Raw genomic sequence first — 19147 nt, 5'->3', positions numbered from 1 at the left:
CCTTTTTTTAACCAAATCTGAGGCACCTAAATCTGGAGTTAAAATACAGAGCATGAGAAAGTCTTCAGTTGCAGCATATTTTAAACGTGCACTCAAGAGCAGTAACTTTATGATATCTACCTTAGGTGACACATAGCAGTACACTTTTTTAGGCTTCTTCACTTTCTCAGGAGTCTGGCTGTCAGAAGGAGAATCTTCATCTTCATCGTCGATTGCAGTAGAAGGACGGCGCTGGGAGGAGCTCAAGTGCATTGGTGGAAGTTGCCACTGACTGTTGGTATAGCTAGGAGCATCATAAAGGTAGGCTTCAAAATAAATACTGACACCTGAGGTGGACACATTGCGTTCTACAATGTTCTTCTCATTCTCTGAGGGAAATAGATATGAAAGAGTCGTGTAAACACTAATGGAGAACAGAATGAAAAAGAATATACTGGCTAGCACCAAATCAGTGACTATGACTTTAAAGAAAAGGCTATACATCCAAAGGAAAACCTAGTCAAGGGAAACTTTAATAAAGAGAACCCAGTATTGGGATGAGAAGATTTCACAATGGCAGTTTGTCTGTCATGGTTTCAGATAGTGACTGGTTAAAGGAAAAAGGTATACAGAACCTCTCTCTCAGAGCACCAGCCTGAAGGCATAGCCACTTGACAGCCACATTGAAATCTGGCTCACTCCTGAAGAAACCAGGAATAATAACATCATAAAACAAAATCCCACATAGGTTACGTGCAGTGTTTTTCATCCATATAACTTAACATACAATACATGACTGGCTCAGATGCCAACTACTAGCAAGCAATAAAAATTGCCTAATTTCCAAGGTAAATCTTCTGAAATAGGAGAAAAACACTTGCTTTTATCTGCTGATGGCTCAGAGAGTATCAACCCTCAGAGATCTCCCTTGTTAAGCAGCAAATTCATTTACCTTAGTATTTTTAAATGAATATGCTTCCCTTTAGCAATTAAGCACGGTTGGCCTGCGGGGAAGCCCCTGCTAGCTCTTCTACATGAGTGTGCAAAGCACGTTGTAAGAGGACACCTGGAGAATGAGTAAGTCTTGACTCACCACTTAGAACAATGATGTCAAAATCCCCATTGCTTATGGGCTGGTTCTGGTAGGAGATGCAGGCATGGAAACACCCCCTACAGTGCAAGGTGAGTCGGAAGAGCACCTCACAAGTCTGCCGATTGGACACCACAGACTTCTCAAACACCACATCAGAGCTCTCTTCTTCTTGAGGACCCAGCTAAACAGAAAACAAATAAATTGAGCTCTCTAGCTCACCTGCAGTCAAACAGCAAGGGATGAGGCTGCACTCACCTCATGGATGGAGAGGCTGTAATTGTGCTCATCTATCAGTGACACAGAGTTGCTGGTGGGATTGTCATACTCATCTCTGGGAGCTATCTGCAGAGTGTGCTGCTGCCCACAGGTCAGCACCAGAGTGGAGAAATGGCAGACAATTTTGGTTTTGGAGGGAACCACCATTCCTGAAGCAGACAACAACAATTTAGAGTAAAACAAATTCCAAGGCGAAGCTACAAAAAACAAAAGAAAAGCAACTAGGGGCACAATACCCTTGAAAATGGATCAAAGCTAAACATATTCGATGCTCCGGTATTCAAAACAGAGTATCTGAGCACTAAAATACATGGTGTAGTGCATAGTGTTTGTCTTGGATCAGAAACTTAATTCCAATAAAACAAACCCAGTTACTAGTCTTCTAAAGAATGCTTTTTCCACCATTCTAACCTTCAGCTCCGGAACTTGCTCCCACCATGTATACAAAATACAATTTAGCTGGCACCTAAGAAAACCTGCAAATGCAGCTTACCAAACAAACTTTACCCTGGAGTGTATTTGAATTAAACTGGAGCTTCCTCAGCAAGGATATCTTAGCAAGCTGTGTATCTATTCATAGTGCAATGGAACAGAGGTCCTTTCAGTGAACATGAACATGAAACATAAAAGATGCCAACCAGAGTCAAAAAAACAAAAGTAGTAAGGAACAAATTTAAAACAGACAAAAAGGAAATGTTTTTAAAGAAGTATATAATCAAAGGTATCAACTGCTCCAGGAGCTTAGAGGAATAGAGTGAGGTATTCAAAGGAGACAGAGTTAAATCACAACAGCATTTCCAATTCAGATACAAATAACTCAGTACTTTCACAAAAGGCATTCCCTGACTGCCAGATGGATTATCAAGAAGTTACTACAAAAGGGAGAACATGACACAAGTGGTTAGGGATTGTAAGCAGCATTAATGACTTATTCTGTAAGGCAGTTTGTTTTGCCACGTACTGGCAGTCCCAAGCATGTTTTACTCATGGGGCTATTGCTGGGATCTACACATGGCAGGAGGTAAATAGTGAAAGGTAACTTTTTCCCTGTCACCTACCTATCTTAGCTGGAAACACATTTACCCAAGTGCCTCCAATACCTCCAAATCTACTTTGAATCATTAGAGGACCACTTAGACCTTACCTGGCTGGAACACCTTGTAGTAGGGGCTGTAGGCCACGTTCAAGCCACCGAGTTTTACGGTAATCTCGTATTTCCCAGCTCTGCGCACAGTGAAGGCCACTTTCACCACATTGGAATTGGGCTCCTGAAGAACTTCCTGGGTTACAGGAATATCAATTGCTAACTCCACATGGCAGATGTGAACACGCAGCCCCACAGGCCGGTGAGCAGGGAAGGGTTGCCCATTTTTATAGAATAACTGCATGGGAAACAGAGAAGTACAGGTCAGCAAAAATATGGAGTGCACAGAGGAAGAGAAAGCAAGTTGCCTTAGGGAAGGGCAAGAACCTCAGCTCAGCAAAGGAAAAATAATTAACAGACAACTTTGTCACACTGGCCGTGTCTCCAAAATGAACAGGGCACTCTCTTTTGTGCTGGGGTTCAAATGTGTGCCCTGCAAAGAACATGACTCCAGGCATTTCCTGTCTGCACTGCTAGTGCAATATCAGAGCAGAAATCAAGAGAAACCACTATCCAAAGGAAAAAAGTAAAGCCAGCATATCTTGTTCATTTGTACAGCTAACCTCTGGAAAAGCTCTCACCAATTTGTTATAGAAAATAGTGTAAAGGAGATGCTGACCTAAGGAGCTGACCCAGTCTTTACTGCTAAGAAATGTCAGCGTGAAAACAACATGCTAGATAAGATCACAGGCTGTTCAATCACAGAAGTGATCTGCCAGACAACTTCAGAAGGTAACATACCTAGACCAATACTTCCTTACAAGGAAAGAATTACGCCTTTGAAACCCTATGCATGGCTTTTCAACAGCCAGCAGCTTGTAGGCCAGAGCCTCCCTGCCATCTGCAATCAGCCTGCAGACAGCTGCAGGTACTATTATTCCCTGTTTGTAAGTAAGGGAGGGTGTGTGGCCTGAAGTACTCTGCATCTTGACTGTCAGTGAGAGAAATCAGCATATGCAACAGCTACTGTTGATGAATAAAGGGCTAAGCAAGTCAGAAACAAGCATGAAGTGGAAGGGCACATTGCTGGAGCTGCCATGAGTGAGTGTCAGTAAGGTGAAGGGAATAAATTCAAATAGCAGATACAGAACAAGTCCCTTTCCCCTCAGCAACTTTTCACTGCCTGCCCTGGAGTTAAAATTCTTCATTCACCATCAAGCAGAAGGGTTTTCCTCACCTTCCCAAGAGGGATGGGTATGGCAACCTAGCTGAACCTTTCTTCTTATTTTGATTTCTCTCCTGGATGGGGAAGACAGGACAGAAAGATGGGCACATAAACCCACCAAAACCTATTCAAACTTTCTCCACATAGCTCCAAACTCTTTGTTTTTAGGCTCCTCACCCATTTTATTTGTGTACTTGCCCCATTCTCCTAGACTTGGCCTTTAGGGATTGTAGGGAAGCAAGAGTTCTTGGCAGGCTTTTCCAAGTCAGACAGAAAAACAATCCATTTTGGAGGAATGGGGAGTGGCCATGAAACCTTACTGCTCTTGGGTTGGTAAAATGCCTATTCCCACGCTCTCAACTTCAGCTGCACAACCAAAAGATAGCACCAAGTCTGTTGAAGGCAAGGCTCAGCCCACTCACTTCCCAGTAAAGGAAGCAGTAGTCAGGACAAGCCTGGTCTCCTCTGGCTCTTCATAGGACTCTACAGAGAGGGAGATAAGACTTTAAGAAATGCAATCCTGAAATATGCACTTAGAGAGTTCTGCAACACACTAACGGGGCAAAACGCATAAACAGATAGCTTTCCTACTCCTAACTTACATCTGGCTTAACCCTCCAAAAAAACATTTGAAGAGCCCATCCCTAACTCAGACCTCTGTTCCTGCCCACAAAGCTGCATGGAAATGGAAATAGAAATATTGCCTTACATGCACTCGGAAGGCCATGCTATGGCCCACCTCATAGGGGTCCTTCCAATCCCAGGAGATTTTGCAGGACCGGGGATCCAAGTAGTTGCCTCGCACGTAGTCATAAATAGTTCGCTCCCCTCGGCGTTCCCGGTCCTCATGCTGAAGGAAGCTGACTATACGTGCGGCAAGCTCAAAGAGGAACTTAATGGTGAAGAAGAAAGCTACAACAAATACCGTGATCCCACCTGCAGCAAGGAGAGAACAAAGGTGGCTGCAGCAGCATGGCTGAGTCAGGCACTAAAATCCCCTCTGCATCAGCCCAAGATGCCTTTTGTTAATGACATTCTACTCAACTGCAAATTAGGTGTTTAAGGCAGAAGCTATCACATGACTATTTATGGTTTGTGTTATGCTACAAGTAAAGTTAGAGAATATCAAGTCCCTTAAAAGTCTGCAAATGACTGCAAATAAAGGAAATAGGTAAAGGTGGTACAGAGTCTCAAGTAAGGTTAGCAGCCATCCCAATAGAAGCATGGAATTCCCTTTGAGTTGCAAATTAGAACTACAGAGATTCCTTTAAGGGAAACAGTCATAAAATCATACAAGTCCTGCACATCACATTAAGGCTGGATTAAGAGGCATCACAGAGGCAACAACCCTCCACCAGTTCTTGAAAGAAAAAGGGAATGGCTCAGGAATTAGGTCAATGAAAGAACTTTAGGAACAAGAATGGTGGAGAGGCAAGTCTGCCAGGTGGAAAGCACAGTGTGGGGTGACAGTAACTTCATGTTTGTTAGGTAGACTCTGAACTAACATTAAATCAAAGGCTATGAAGAAACCCACCTAAAGCCTATTGAGAGGTCAACAAACACAGTGGCAGCCTTTCCTTCACTTACCAATAATGTAAAACATCAGGTCCCTTCGGTGAGACACACAGCCGAGGATCACAGCTGCATCTAGAACACAAAACAGGCCAAGTCCAGTCCAGTGACTCTTCCTCACATAAACTGGCCTAAATTTATTCTATGATTCCTCAGAAAAAATGCCTGTTGATCATCTGTCTTCCTCTCCAAGGACATCTCTAAAGAATTATTCCATAAGACTGTGAAATATGCAAACAGCACAGTATGCTACAGTAACAGTTCTCCCTGTGTCACAGATTCCAAATCAGATTCGGGGATCTATAAGAACAACATATTACCCTCTAAAACCAGTGAGGGCAGGCTCTGAGTGCTGCAGGAAGGAGCTACGTTTTGCAGGATCACTAACTTCAACAGCAGTGGCCAAAAGCCACTCATCCAAACTCCCACACCTACTTCCAAGTCACAAAGTTAACTTCTAGTCTGATATGAAAGCACATCACAGTGCCACCACCAAAACAGATAGAAGCTGACCCTCAACCAGCAACCTTAGAAGAAAAACGTATGGAATAAAAGAGTTGTGGACAAGACCATCCTAATTTTTTTCAGAACAAACAAAATCCTTCTAGGGCAGAGCTGAATCCATTTTTTGCCATGCAAGTTCACTGCAGAATGTATTAATGCAGCTGGAAAACAGTTCATCTGTATTTTCATACTCGCTTCTGCAAAGTGGAGCCTCTCAGCTGAAACTGTCATTGATCAACACAAGACGTAAAACTCTGGGTTTGTACCCCATTAAGATTACAGCAGTTTTCAGAGACGCCAATCTAGAGTCAAGTTCTCACTGAGGGGACTGCTAAACAAACATGTAGTAAAAAGACCACACCCAGAACAACAACATGCTGTTTGGTTGATAAGACATAGCTGACAGATGGAAAAAGAGCAGCAACAAGGAACATGTGTGGCAATTAGACAAAGTATTTGGCATACAGTAATGCATACAATATAGCTCGCCATGTCACCATTCAGTTAGTGAGAAGCTACATTGTGTATTCAAGCTTTTTTTCTTCTAAACAAACACAAAAAGGGAGTTATTAATCAGTCATCTCAACAGCAACAACGGACATCAGCATGCAGAAAGCTTAAATGAGGTATTTCTCTCCAACAATAGCCATGACTTTCTAGCCTTGCAAATCCCCTCTGCTGGCCTCAGCAGACAGTCCATCCCTTCAACCACAGAGCAATCACATACCTTTACAGGAGTGCCCATGTTCTAAAAGCCGTAAGGAGGGTACCCATTCTTCAGCATCCTTCCTCTTTGTGCCCAAAACTGGGACAAACATCAGCAAAAAGAGGCCATAGAGAACATTATCACAGAAAGAGGAATTCTTGGAACTTGCATCACAGAATCACTGCTGAAAGGTAAGGACCTGAGCACAGTAGTTTCTTCCTCTTTGTGGAAAAGAGTTGTCCTGCAGTGCTGTTCCCTTTAGCCTGCAATTTGCTAGCTTCCCTGGAAAACTAAAAAAAGGAAAGAGAAAAGTTAGATCTCTCTACTGTTGTGGATAAATCTAGCAAGCAGAAACACGTGAGTGGTGTAGGACGCAAGAGCATAACTAGACGTCAAATCCGTGAGAGGAACTATGAAGGTATTGCTGTTACTGAGGTGCAAGGCTTTGCCATACTCTCAACCTCCATCTGTCATAATCTCATTTCATCCTGAAATCCCCTGAAACTAGCAGGTTCAAGATGGAACAAAACACATCCTTGTCTCCATAGGTTTCATTATGCTCACGGGTTTCACGGAGCAGCTAAGAACCTGCATGCTATTCATAAGGAGCATTAAGGATGGAAGCAAGGACTGGTAGTTTAGGAGGAATACAGAGAGATTGTCTCAGCAGCCAGGGATCAGGTTAGAAAAGCTAAAGCCCTGACAGAACTAAACCTTGACAGCGATGTCAAGAGCAACATGAAAACCTTCTATAGGTACACTGGTGATAAAGGAAGACCAGGGAGAACATGTGCCTTCTCCAGGAGGAACAGGAGACTTGGTTACCCAGAACAATGAGAAGACTGAGGTACTCAACAATTTTTTGCCTCAGTCTTCCCCAGCAAGTGCTCCAGCCACATCACCCAAGTCACAGAAGACAAAGGCAGGGACGGATAGAATGAAGACCCACTGTATGTGGGTGTATGAATGAATGTACCCACTGTACAAGAAGATCAGGTTTGAGAACATCTAAGGAACCTGAAGGTGCACAAGCTCATGGGACCTGATGATATAGCTGCAAATCCTGAGGTTACTGGCAGAAGAAGTTGCTAAGCCACTATCCATCATATTTGAGAAGTCATGTCAGACTGGTGAAGTTTCCACTGACTGCACAAGGGAAAACGCAACCCCCATTTTTAAAAACAGAAAAAAGGAAGACTCTGGGAACTACAGGCTAGTCAGTCTCACCTCAGTGCTTGGCAAGATCAAGGATCCTGGAAACTACGCTAAGGCATACAGAAAATAAGGAGGTGACTGGTGACAGCCAACATAGCTTCACCAAAAGCAAATCATGCCTGAAAAATCTGGCAGCCTTCTGGCTACAAAATGGCAAGGTTACAGCAATGGTGGATGAGGGAAGAGTAACTGACACCACCTTGCATTTGACACTGTCCTGCACAACATCCTTGTCTCTAAACTGGAGAGACATGGATTTGATGGGTGGACCACTTGGTGCATAAGGAATTGGATGGATGGTTGCACTCAAAGAGTTGTGGTCAATGGCTCAATGTCCAAGTGGAAACCAGGGACAGATGGCAATCCTCAGATGTCAGTACTGGGACCAGGGCTGTTTAACATCTTTGTCACTGACATGGACAGTGGGATTGAGTGCATCCTCAGCAAGTTTGCTGATGATACCAAGCTGTGTGGTGCAGTCAACAAGCTTGAGGGAAGGGATGCCATCCAGAGGGACCTTGACAGGCTTGAGAGACTGAGGAGAGATCTCATTACAGCCTACAACTTCCTCACAAGGGGAAGTGAAGGTGCAGGCACTGATTTCTTCTCTCTAGTGATCAGAGGAAAGACCTAAAATAATGGAATGAAGCTGTGACAGAGGAGGTTTAGGTTGGATATTAGGAAAAGGTTCTTAGCCCAGAGGGTGTTTGAGCACTGGAACAGACTCCTCAGGGAAGTGGTCACCATACCAAGTCTGACAGACTTCAAGAAATGTTTGGACAACACTCTCAGGCACATGGTGTGACTCTTGGGGCTGTCCTGTGCAGAGCAAGGAGTTGGACTTCAGTGATTCTTGTGGGTCCCTTTCAACTCAGGATATTCTATGACTCCATGACCTGACAGCGTGTGCTTGCAGCCTGGAAAGCCAACCATATCCTGGGCTGCACCAAAAGAAGTGTTGTAGCAGGTCCAGAGGAAGGCCATGAAGATGACCAGAGGGCTGGAGCACCTCTCCTGTGAAGACAGGCTGAGAGAGTTGGGGTTGTTTAGACTGCAGAAAAGAAGGCTGAAGACAGCTTATGGCACCTTCCAGTACCTAAAGGTGGCCTATCAGAAAGATGAAAAGGAACTTTTCATGGGGATATAGTGATAGGACAAGGCGGAACAGCTTCAGACTGAAAGAGGGTAGGTTTAGGTTAGGAAGAAATAACAAAGAAATTCTTCATTGTGAGTGGCGAGACACTGGATCAGGTTGCCCAGAGAAGTTGTTGCTGCCCCATCCTTGGAAGTGTTCATGGCAAGGGGCTTTGAGCCCATGGACGGGGCTTTGAGCAACCTGATCTACTGAAAGGCATCCCTGCTCAAGGGAGATGGAATAAGATGTTGTTTAAGGTCCCTTCCAAGCCAAACCAGTCTATGATCAGGTAGCACTTTAAGCCTTTACACCCAACAAAATGACATATACTATTCTCAGACTGATTTTGCCCAGATTTAAAGGGCTATTTATGGTTAAGGCTAGAAAAAAAAGTCTTTGAAAGGTCCTGGACCACAAAGCAAACTGGATTTTTTTTTTTTTTTTTTGCTGCTGTTGTTGTTTTAGGTATTCAGGAAACCAATCCCTCATAAGGGATTTCAGTTTCAGCAGCACTATTCACTAAATTACAGTTTACTAGCAGAATTGAGATAAAAAGAAATTAAAATTTAACAGCAAGGATTGACGCAGCCCACAAAAACCAGGACATGTGCCAGAAGAAATGCCACAGAGCCCACACAGTCAGTATCTACTCATTCAGAACACAGATTACATAAAGGAGTGAGAATGAAAAGAAAAGACCCAGGCTCAGCACAGCAGCTGTCTGTTAAGACAGTCCCCTCTTCTGGGGATGTAAGTGATGTGCTCCTCCTGCCTGCCATACCACCACCTCAGCTGTCACTTCCTTCTTAGTCCCCCCTCCTCTGCCCTCCTCTTCATAAGTCTCTTATTTCCCTCCATCCAATAATCATACAGATCTGGCTGCCTTCGCACAATTCCACTAAGCTTTCTAATGCATAAGAAAACCAACCAGTATCCGTGCAGAGCTCTCTGATTGCACTGCAGAAGCAGCCAGACTTTCACTGTCTTTTCCTCACCCACATCTCACGGAAAATCCCACCCACTCAGCTATTTTCCTCTTTCCTCTACTTAGTGAACAGTGTTGCAGTCCCCAGGCCACAAGTTCTCACTGTCCTCCTAGATGAAGCTTCAGGTTTCTAAACCCATAAATCTCTGTGTATTCAGAAACACAGACCTAGCAAATTCCTTGATACTTTAGTTATTTTGCAGTACGTATCCAAGATGTGCTGGTTGAAATGCCTGGTTGAAACTCTGCTTCAGCTTGGCCTGGCTGTCAAAGGTGTGTGGCTACTCCCCATGCAGCTGAGGAGTTTCACAGAAACTTACCAATATTTAGGAATCTACAAAATCTCCCTCCAGCATCCTACAGAACCAGATTTTTCATATCACCAAAAAAAACATCAACACAAAGCTGGCCCTGTAGGTTCATCTACCCAAGCTATTTCTGCCTGACTCTGCAACTCCTTTCCTTCTGTAAAGCAAACCACAAGTCGCACAGGCTCTCTCTCAAGTAAAAAAGAGAAAGATCCATCATTTCAGCTACAAGGGTTTTTAAGTCAATTAGAGTCTGAGTCTTGTGATCCGAACTAGCTGGACACAGGGAATTAGTTATCTGCATTAATCAGCACAGCAGCTTCTCATTTTATTACGCTCATATGAAGTGGTAAACTAGGCACCACGTCGGGTGACCTCCAGAGATGAAGTGGCTGCCAGACAATCAACTTTCTTCTAGTTTACACACTGCCTGCAGCTTTAAGGATGCTCTTGCAGCTAGAATACATTGAGGTAAAGAACCTAGTTGCAAGTAGCTGGTATCCAAGACGTTGTCACTCACTTAACAGAATGCAGAGGTAAACTGCAACAGTATATGTGCTAAGAACTGCTGGGTAACAAGCCAGGAGACAAATTCTGAAAATCAGAAATAGAACGTATCATCGTAGCTAGGCCGGAAAAAAAATGCTGAATTGTCCATCAGGTCTTAATAATCTTAATCCAAGTACAGAGCAAGCAATGGCCTCCCACCACCTGCAGGAAAAATGGGGATTTGGAAAGGTTCACCTTGGTTTGACTCAAGGAGAAATACTGGCATAATCAAGGTAGGCAGCGTGGAATCATAAAATAAACTGTATTCGTGCCATTGCTTCTCTCAAGTCAGTAAGAAAAAGGAAGTCCAGTAATGGGAATACATTTTGTTGTATTAAAGCTGCTGTGAAGCCAGAGGCACACTGTGCAAAGCTCCAGAAGGAAGCACAAGTGTAGCCATACACATAAAAGGAACAGTAACATAATAATGGCACATTCATGCGGCTACAGCTACAAAGCCAGCTGGGTGCATGCTATAAGGAGCTGATGTATTGAGATTCTAGGAAATCTGTTATGCCTCTTGGTTTTATTTGGGGGACTGATATCCAACCAAGATAAGAGAATCATTTATCTCTGTGCAGAATGTCCTGTCAATCCATGTGCACAAATGTCCACTACCAATGGCATGTCCATCTCATGCCACACACAAGGTGACTATTCTCCAGCGAAAGGCACAGTATTTTCTCACAATAAGTAAAGCATGCACAAGCCAACAAACAAGAATGCCCATGAGACCTTAAGTTTAAAATACATTCACAGAAAACTGAAAAGTCAGCGCAAAAGGTACTAGGCAGGATCCAGTATCAGCTGTCAAGGACGAAAGCCACATCAATGGCCAGTGTCTACAAAAAACACTCATTCTCTCATCAGGGCTGAAATTTGTCATATTCATTTACATACAAGCTAAAAAAAAGTGGCAAAAGGAAAAAAAAAAAAAAGACTTCTGCCAACTGCTTAAGTCTAAGGACTTTTCACTGCAAATGAACCACCACCAGCACTGTCAGCTCCTTCTGTCCTCCTCAAATGCAGCAAGCCAGCCAGATGGCAACTTTTAGTCCAGTCTCATCTTGTACCAGATCTGCTTTCCAAGCCAGAACAACATTCATCCACCCGCGACCCTACACATCAGTGGGGAAAGAAGAATCACCCCCTTCCTCCTCAATTATTTCCTTTCCCAAACCACTCAGGGTCACTTAAGCAGTATCATGGGAGCTCCTCAACCAACAATTAAGCTGGGTATGATCACCCAGGCAGAAAGCTCAGCTACGGCTTCCCTAACAAACACAGTTCTTCTTTCAGTCTCATTTTCTTCCTCATTGTCAGAGCCTCAGTCACAGTTCTACACAGGTCACCGCTTTAGGAAAACACCGGTGTTGGTACCTCATTGGCTGCTTTTTCTGACCAGCACCAGATAAAACCGGTTGTATTTGGAAGATACTAAAAGCTACAAGATCTCACTAATCCCAGAAGCTTTAATGAGAAAGGCCTTTCTCTCTCCCTTCCCCACACGGGGCATGAGAAACCAGGTGACTTGGACCAGTCCGAGAACTTGGAGAACATTTCCTTTCATGTGCAGAAAAGACATTTTGGGTCAGACTACACCATTATAGCTGAATAAAGTACAGCTGAAATTATGCTTATTTGCTAAGATTTCTACTCACAAATGTAGGTAAGATCTAAAGATAATGACAATCCACTGCTTTTCATTAAGAAGTCCATGAGCTAGAGTGTGGCAAAACCAGCAATTAATTCTTAAAAAAAAATCCAGTCCAGCAAGCTCAATGAGTGGTCTGAAGACCCCAGTAACCTCCCAGCTCTGCTGAACAGAGACAGTGGGGAAAGGAGGGCGATCGGTGCGCAAGGTGGGCTCGGCGGGACCACCAAACCCTACGGCCTTCCTACAGGCACCGGTCCCCCCACCCTACCCGACGATACACCCACCGATACACCCGCAGCGCCGCGCAAGGGGCGAGGCTACACCGAAACGAAAAGCTGAGGCCGCCGCGGGGCAGGCAGAGCCGGCCCTTCCCGCCGCGCGGGAGCCCCGAGCGACCCCCGCCGCCGCTCTATCAGGCCTCCCGCGGGCGCTCCGGGCCGGCAGCGGGGCCGCCGCCACACGGGGGACGCCCGTCGCGGCGGGGCGGCCCGGCTGGGCTGCAGTCCCCTCGCCCCGGGAGCCCCGCTCCCCGCTCCCCGGCGGCCGAGGGGAAGCGCCGCTCCCGCCGTTACCGTGGGCTCCGGCGGCGGCCGCGACGTCAGTCCCGCTGCCCCGCGCGGCCGCTGCCCGGCGCTGGCAGCCGGAGGTGACGCGCTCCCGGGGCGGGGCCCAGTGACGCACCGGCGGCGGAGGCAGGAGCGGCAGGATCAGTGGGATCAGCGGGATCAGCATGGTGAGCCGGCAGCGGCCCGGGGGGCGGAGGGCGGGCTGGGGTCGGGTCTCTCCTCGGCTCGTCGCGGCTGAGTGTCCGTCTCCCCGCAGGGGAAGCAGAAGAAGGCGCGGAAGTACGCGGTGATGAAGCGCATGATCAGCCTGCGGGATGAGCGCATGTGAGTGTGGCTGCGCTCCCAGCCGGGCCCTGCAGCCTCCTCGTGTCCCGCTCGGGAGAGGCGGGAGGGGATCCCGGCCCGGGCCTCTCCACCGCTGGCCGCCCTTCCCTGTCACTCGTCCCCACGGAGTGCCTGTGTTTCTTTGCAGTAAAGAGAAGGACCGGGCGAAAGCCCCCGTGAAGAAGAAAAGGAGGACCCGAGCGCCATCAAAGAGCGGGAGGTGTAAGTACTGCCGATACTTTGGGGAAAGAGAGATGGAGGGAGAGAAGAAGGGAGCAAGGTCCGGCCACGCTGTAGGCTGTAACCGAGGATGTTTCTGAGCAAAACTGTCAGAGAAGGACATGGTGTGCCAAACCAAGGGGCTGTGCTTGGGAGGTAGCAGGAGTCTTCCTGCTCATTACTCCTCCTTCATTCTGTGCAAGTTGCAGGATTGGACATGTTGCTAAATGCATCTAACTGATTTGAATTCTTTGTCTTCCTGGCAGCCCCCAGCACCCCTCTTGCTTGTTCTTCCAGTATAATACACAGCTGGGCCCCCCTTACCACATCCTGGTTGACACTAACTTCATCAACTTCTCCATCAAGGCCAAGTTGGATCTAGTGCAGTCAATGATGGACTGTCTCTATGCCAAGTGTGAGTGTCTGCACCACTTCTGACCAAGCAGTGCCACAGTGTGCTTGGAATGTGCTTTGTCAGCCTCATGCCACTGGCTGAAAATAACAGAAATCTTGAAAAAAGGATATGTGCCGTAATCTTGGAGCTCATTGTTCATGGCTACGATAACCCTGGAACTGTCTTTGGTTTCAGTCAAACAGTGGTCTTAAATGCTAGTCTAAACAAAGGTAGAGCATTAGTACTTAAATATCTAAAATTACTGTGGCATGGTCAAACTCAGTGGCTCTACGTTTCATCACTTTGCAACCTTATCAGTTCTTCCCATAAGTAGTATGTTTTATAGTTCCATGATAGTTCTTGGACATGTGGGCAATTAGAAGTCTGTGAATAAATACTGCTTTGTATTAATACGGGCTTTTTTTGCATGTAGGTATTCCATGCATCACAGATTGTGTAATGGGTGAAATCGAGAAGTTAGGACAGAAGTACCGTGTGGCGTTAAGGTAGGTGCATTGTGTTCTCTTTTGCCATGACTGGTGCTCCTGCACCAGAGGGTGGTTAGGTTGTTGCAGAGTTCTGAACTTCTTTTTATTTCTCTGGCTGTACAAGATGAGTACAATGTCTCGAGTTTTAGATTTTTTTAGTTTTTAAAACAAAATGCTATGTATGAGGGCACAGTATCAATCTGTAATCTTTTATCCTCCTAACACTTTCAAAGTAAGCCTTTTTCCTGTTTCTCAAAAAATATATTTTTTTTTAATTTTAGAATTTCTAAAAACGAATAAAGAAGTGACCCAAGTCTTATGGAACTTTTTACTCATACTTCATATTACTCCTATATGAGTAGGTACCATGTACTGATAATCTAAAGCTAGGTTATTGTACTGTACAACAACTAGTCCAACGTAGTTCATGTCCTCCACTCAGATGTTCTTTACTTTTTGTTTTGACCTGCTGTGTTGTAAACTATCCGAGTACATCCCCTAAGCAGCTTTGATGGTGCCCTTCAAAGAGAAGGTGCAATGTCCCTAAATGCATGGTACAAACGATCACATACTGAAAGTTCTAGTTCTAGTTCTTCCCACAGATAACTTATTTCAAATTACTTTGTTTGGCAATGGCCTGACATTATACAGACTTTGAATCCAACTAACCAGTTCTAAGAAGTATGTAACCTATAATAATTAGACAAACTGCGTTCTTTTTTGGTCCTCATTTCATTTGACTTTTATGTACCATTTACTCCATCCCTTCAGCCCTTGTTTTGAGAACAATGTTCTGTATATCACACACAGAAAGGGCTGTTCTTATTCCTCCATACTGTGTTACTGTACTGTCTGGTTTGATTACTGTGATGCTGCCTTGTGTGTCCCCACAGAATTGCCAAGGACCCTCGGTTTGAACGCTTGCCATGTATGCACAAAGGAACCTATGCAGATGACTGCTTGGTACAGAGAGTCACTCAGGTATTTCCCTCTCTGACATTTTCTGTACTGTGCTAACATACTAAAAATTCCTGGGCCCTCCTAACTACTAATGACTTAAATTTCCCACAAAGTAACTACAAAATTGCACTAAGGGGCAGTTTCAGTGTCTACAGCAACTTTATTTGACGTAAGGTGTTGTCTTCCCTGGGCATTCTTGTTGCATAGAACAGCATTAAGAAGCACTGAGGATGGGAAAGCTGTCAGCTTGGAAGGCTGGACAGACTTTCAGAAATTTCTGTGAGTCTATTTTGATGAGCAGAAGGATGTTACTGTGGAATTCTGTACAAGTCCTAATAATGCCTTGCTAAGGACTCTTAGCCTTCTTGTGTTCAACGAGCTCACTGAATAGAAATCTTTGATCGGTTATGTCTCCTTTCTGTGGGTTCATTGGTGTTAAATCTGACCTGCCTTCTTTTTTTGCAGCACAAATGTTACATTGTGGCCACCGTAGATAAAGAGCTCAAGCGAAGAATACGAAAAATCCCTGGAGTGCCTATAATGTATATTTCCAGGCACAGGTAAGGGTCCCCTGACAGAGAGAAACCCTGCCCAGTACAATCCTTGTCTGACAGGGACTCTGTCACCATGTACTTCTCTCCTGCACTGTCTGTAGTGCAGGCTGCAGTAAAGGGCCTGGTGTTTGCACAGAAGTTAAATACAACTACTGCTGGGAAAAGATTGGCCACAGACCCACTTTTATTGCAGTTCTACTTGTTCACTTGTCTTTACTTTCCTTGAGGCCAGTGTTTCCATAGATCAGTTTTGCTTACTAGCAGCAGCAGGACTACCAGGCAAATGTGTTCTACAGGTCCTTGAGGAAAAGAACATTCTTGTTCCATATTCCATTTGACAGCTTTGCGTATCCTCAGCTAAGAGAGTGAATTTGCTTCTTAGCTAAAAACTAAACAACTCATAAGGATACTGGTGCAGCATGTTAGAAATGAGGAGGTTGATTGCTAGAAATATGTAAAGTCTTAAGTGATCTATAATTAGAATGTGGCTCAGAAAATTTTTCTCTCAAAATGTCTTTGCATCTTATTCACTATGGCTGTGAACTTTTGGAACAGGATGCCCAGCAGGGTAGTGGAGTCACCATCCCTGGAGGTGTTCAAGAAATGCCTGGACGTGGCACTTAGTGCCGTAGTCTAGCTGACAAGGTGGTGTTTGGTCAGAAGTTTGACTTGGTGATCTTGGAGGTTTTTTCTAACCTAAATGAATTTGTGATTCTGTGAATTATAAGTTGAATGTCAAAAGTTTTATTCTCTGTGGTGGTCTGCTCTTAAATCCTGTCTTACAGGACCACCTTTTTTTTTTTCCCTTCTCTGGAGATGGTGAGTTTCTGAGATGCCTGATTTCTGAGTTTAGGGTGAAGAATAACAGCAGTGTTATGAAGACTTTTTACTTTCAGAACTAATATTTTTCTGGGAATCTGAGCTGCAGATAAAAATGCAACAAAGCTTCTTGCTGTTCAGTCTGCCTGTAAGCCTGTTGCTGCATGGTGTTGTGAATGGGTGGTTTAGGCCACTGCAACAGTCACCGTTAAAGATATTAGCAAAAGCAAGTTTTAATATAAATTTGCAGAAGTGCAACTTAACGGAGTTCGATGTCAAGGTTCACTCTCTCTTGCTACGTGGATGAAAAATGCAAAGGAAAATCATCTTAGAATCAATTTAGGATGACTTGCATGGAGACTGGGAGTGCAAAGTGTAAGGAAGACCCTCCTGTTGAGTCACAGGGTTCAGAAAGGATCTCCTTGCTTTCTAAACTCGTGACGGAGTCTAGGTGTGGCTGAATCCAATCCTAGCTCCAGGCTTGGTCAATGGTTTATGTCTAAAAATTCAATATAAAATCCTTCCATCTGGTCACAAGGTTCAGAATGGACTCCCTTACTTTTTAAACTCCTGACGGAGTCCAGGTGTGGCTGGATCCAATCTTAATCCCAGATTTGATCAACAGTTTCTGTCTAAATTAGATTTTAGCAGCACTTAATCATGACTAACTTAACATTTATAAAGTGATTCAATAGGATTTACTATAATTATAACAGTGACTTAATTATAGATGCAGGAAACAACATTCATACTACACTTGGTAAAGAGTATTTCAGCCAATTCACACGTGTGCACATGAAACAGAGATGGATGTATCTAAATGTGTAAAGGTACCTGGCAAAAATTCCCTTCAGGTTCACTGAAATACGTTGAATGCCTCTGCATTTTTCAACAGGCAAGGGCTGAGCTACGGTCCTTCAAGTATCGCATACTTGAGAGTTCATGAGCTCTGAGAGGTGTCCCCCTCAGAGGGAGGTGCTGGTACAGCACTCTGCAGCCCAGGAGAGCTCAAAGGATTTCACTTAAGACCACTGTTCATAGAGTCGCAAGGTGATTGGTTTTAGTCGTCCATAAATTGCACATCTAGGCCACAATCCAGATTGGTAATTACTAGAGTTTCCAAAACTCCAGTAACAATGGTACCATTCCACTCAGGCCACGATTCAGATGGGGCAAGGGATGACTGTTTAGTGGCACTCTCATCCTTCACCTTAGCTAGGCAACAGGAGTTGCTGGTTCAGTCACTCCTGTTCCATCTTGGCCATGCAAGACTTCCTGGTATGTTCAAGGGATGCTTCACCACCCAACTCATTACACAAAGACCAAGGCCTATCATGAATCCCTCAGATCATACAGCAGCCCCAAGGAGGAGGAGGGGGTAGATGCTCCACCACAGTGGGGAGGAGAGCAGTGTGGAGTAGGTTGTCTTCATAAGTTTTTCTTCTTTCTCAGGTACAATATTGAGAGAATGCCGGATGATTATGGAGCTCCTCGATTCTAACCTGTCCAGCCAAGCCATTGATGCCAGGACTCTGAGCCAGAATAAGGGTCCTTCTGATTCCAACCCTCCTGCTTTCTCTTTTACTCACAGGACCATGGGTGATACTGAACTGACTTCTTAGCCTTGATTTTCTAAGAAAAAGCTATTTTGAAGACTCTGGTTTTATTCATCCTTGTTCTGACTTGGTCTGATTGCCTATAGCTGGGAGAAGTGTATGGGAAACAGAGGGTGGCAGTGCCCAGAACATGCCTAACTCTGTCTTCATTGTGATCATTGGAAAAAGTAATTTCAGCATTCTGAATTAAATACTGGTGATGCAACTCTGGCTGAGAATGAAACCACAGAAATTTTAAAAGTTTCTTATTGGTGCACCTGCAGTTGAACAGATATTTCTCCGGAAAGCTCCCTCACACCTGTTTCCTCAAACAAATAAGCACCTGCGTTCTGGAGAAAAGACATCAGCTCTGCACCAGTTGGTGGGCCTTCTCTGGAACAGCAGTCTAGAAGATTTTGGGAATTGATGATCTGGGAATTGATGGGCTTTTATTCAACTGTACAATGAATGATGTTTGGTTAAGTGTCCTGCTCAGATTGTCCTGTCAGTAGTGGGTTGGCTGGCAGTCCGGTCCTTTTGCTTACATTTAGAGTGGTGGGGACAGGGTAGGGTTGGGTTGGAATGGATCTCTCCCTCTTGTTTGCTTGGGACCTATGCACCTCAAACTCTTATCACTTCCATTAGGTATCAGGGAAGAGGAGGAAGGTGTCAAATGGGGAAAGGTGTTAATGTGAGCTGGGAGAAGAGTCAGTGTCGGAGAATAAGAGCAAGTGTTGCAAATAGTCTCCCAGAGACCTGCAGCATTTACTGCAGGGAAGGAAGTGGTCAGAGAAGGGATGGAAAGCAATGGTTAAGCCACAAGGAGAAATGCAGGGGCAAAAGTATTTCAAAGCCATAAATCTGCATTCTCATATCTTCTCCATTACTCCTTAGTTCTTAGCAATATAATTTGCTCTTATGTTCTCTGCTCTGTGGTGAG

The 19147-nt window shown here is 44.7% G+C and overlaps 2 protein-coding genes across 6 annotated transcripts in view; one reads left to right on the top strand and one right to left on the bottom strand.

Annotated features, from left to right (window-relative positions):
* Nucleotides 1-12924, bottom strand: part of AREL1 (apoptosis resistant E3 ubiquitin protein ligase 1) — a 41372-nt gene extending 28448 nt beyond the window's left edge. For 3 of the 5 annotated variants that reach the window (XR_007631525.1, XR_007631526.1, XM_050336308.1), the window contains exons 1-8: nt 12861-12924; nt 6461-6729; nt 5245-5304; nt 4367-4593; nt 2493-2730; nt 1328-1497; nt 1073-1253; nt 121-368 (exon numbers count right to left, since the gene is read on the bottom strand). Coding sequence is in view for 3 of the 5 variants with exons in the window: in XM_050336308.1 (XP_050192265.1) it covers nt 121-368; nt 1073-1253; nt 1328-1497; nt 2493-2730; nt 4367-4593; nt 5245-5304; nt 6461-6551 (1215 nt within the window). In the remaining 2 variants the exon portion in view is untranslated. The remainder of the gene's footprint in view (nt 1-120; nt 369-1072; nt 1254-1327; nt 1498-2492; nt 2731-4366; nt 4594-5244; nt 5305-6460; nt 6730-12860) is intronic. The other 2 variants (XM_050336310.1, XM_050336309.1) reach the window with 2 other exon arrangements.
* A 32-nt stretch (nt 12925-12956) lies between these two features.
* Nucleotides 12957-18690, top strand: FCF1 (FCF1 rRNA-processing protein). The gene is given in 9 exon segments (XM_050336615.1): nt 12957-13021; nt 13111-13178; nt 13327-13348; nt 13351-13400; nt 13664-13812; nt 14225-14297; nt 15173-15260; nt 15705-15799; nt 18065-18690. Coding segments are annotated over 9 exon segments (597 nt in total). The 5' UTR covers nt 12957-13018; the 3' UTR covers nt 18114-18690.
* Nucleotides 18691-19147: the final 457 nt, after the last annotated feature.

This window comes from Myiozetetes cayanensis, unplaced genomic scaffold (genome assembly GCF_022539395.1).
Source record: "Myiozetetes cayanensis isolate MyiCay16 unplaced genomic scaffold, myiCay2020 scf6-25, whole genome shotgun sequence".
Taxonomy (NCBI): domain Eukaryota; kingdom Metazoa; phylum Chordata; class Aves; order Passeriformes; family Tyrannidae; genus Myiozetetes; species Myiozetetes cayanensis.
This window is presented reverse-complemented; position numbering and strand designations above follow the sequence as displayed.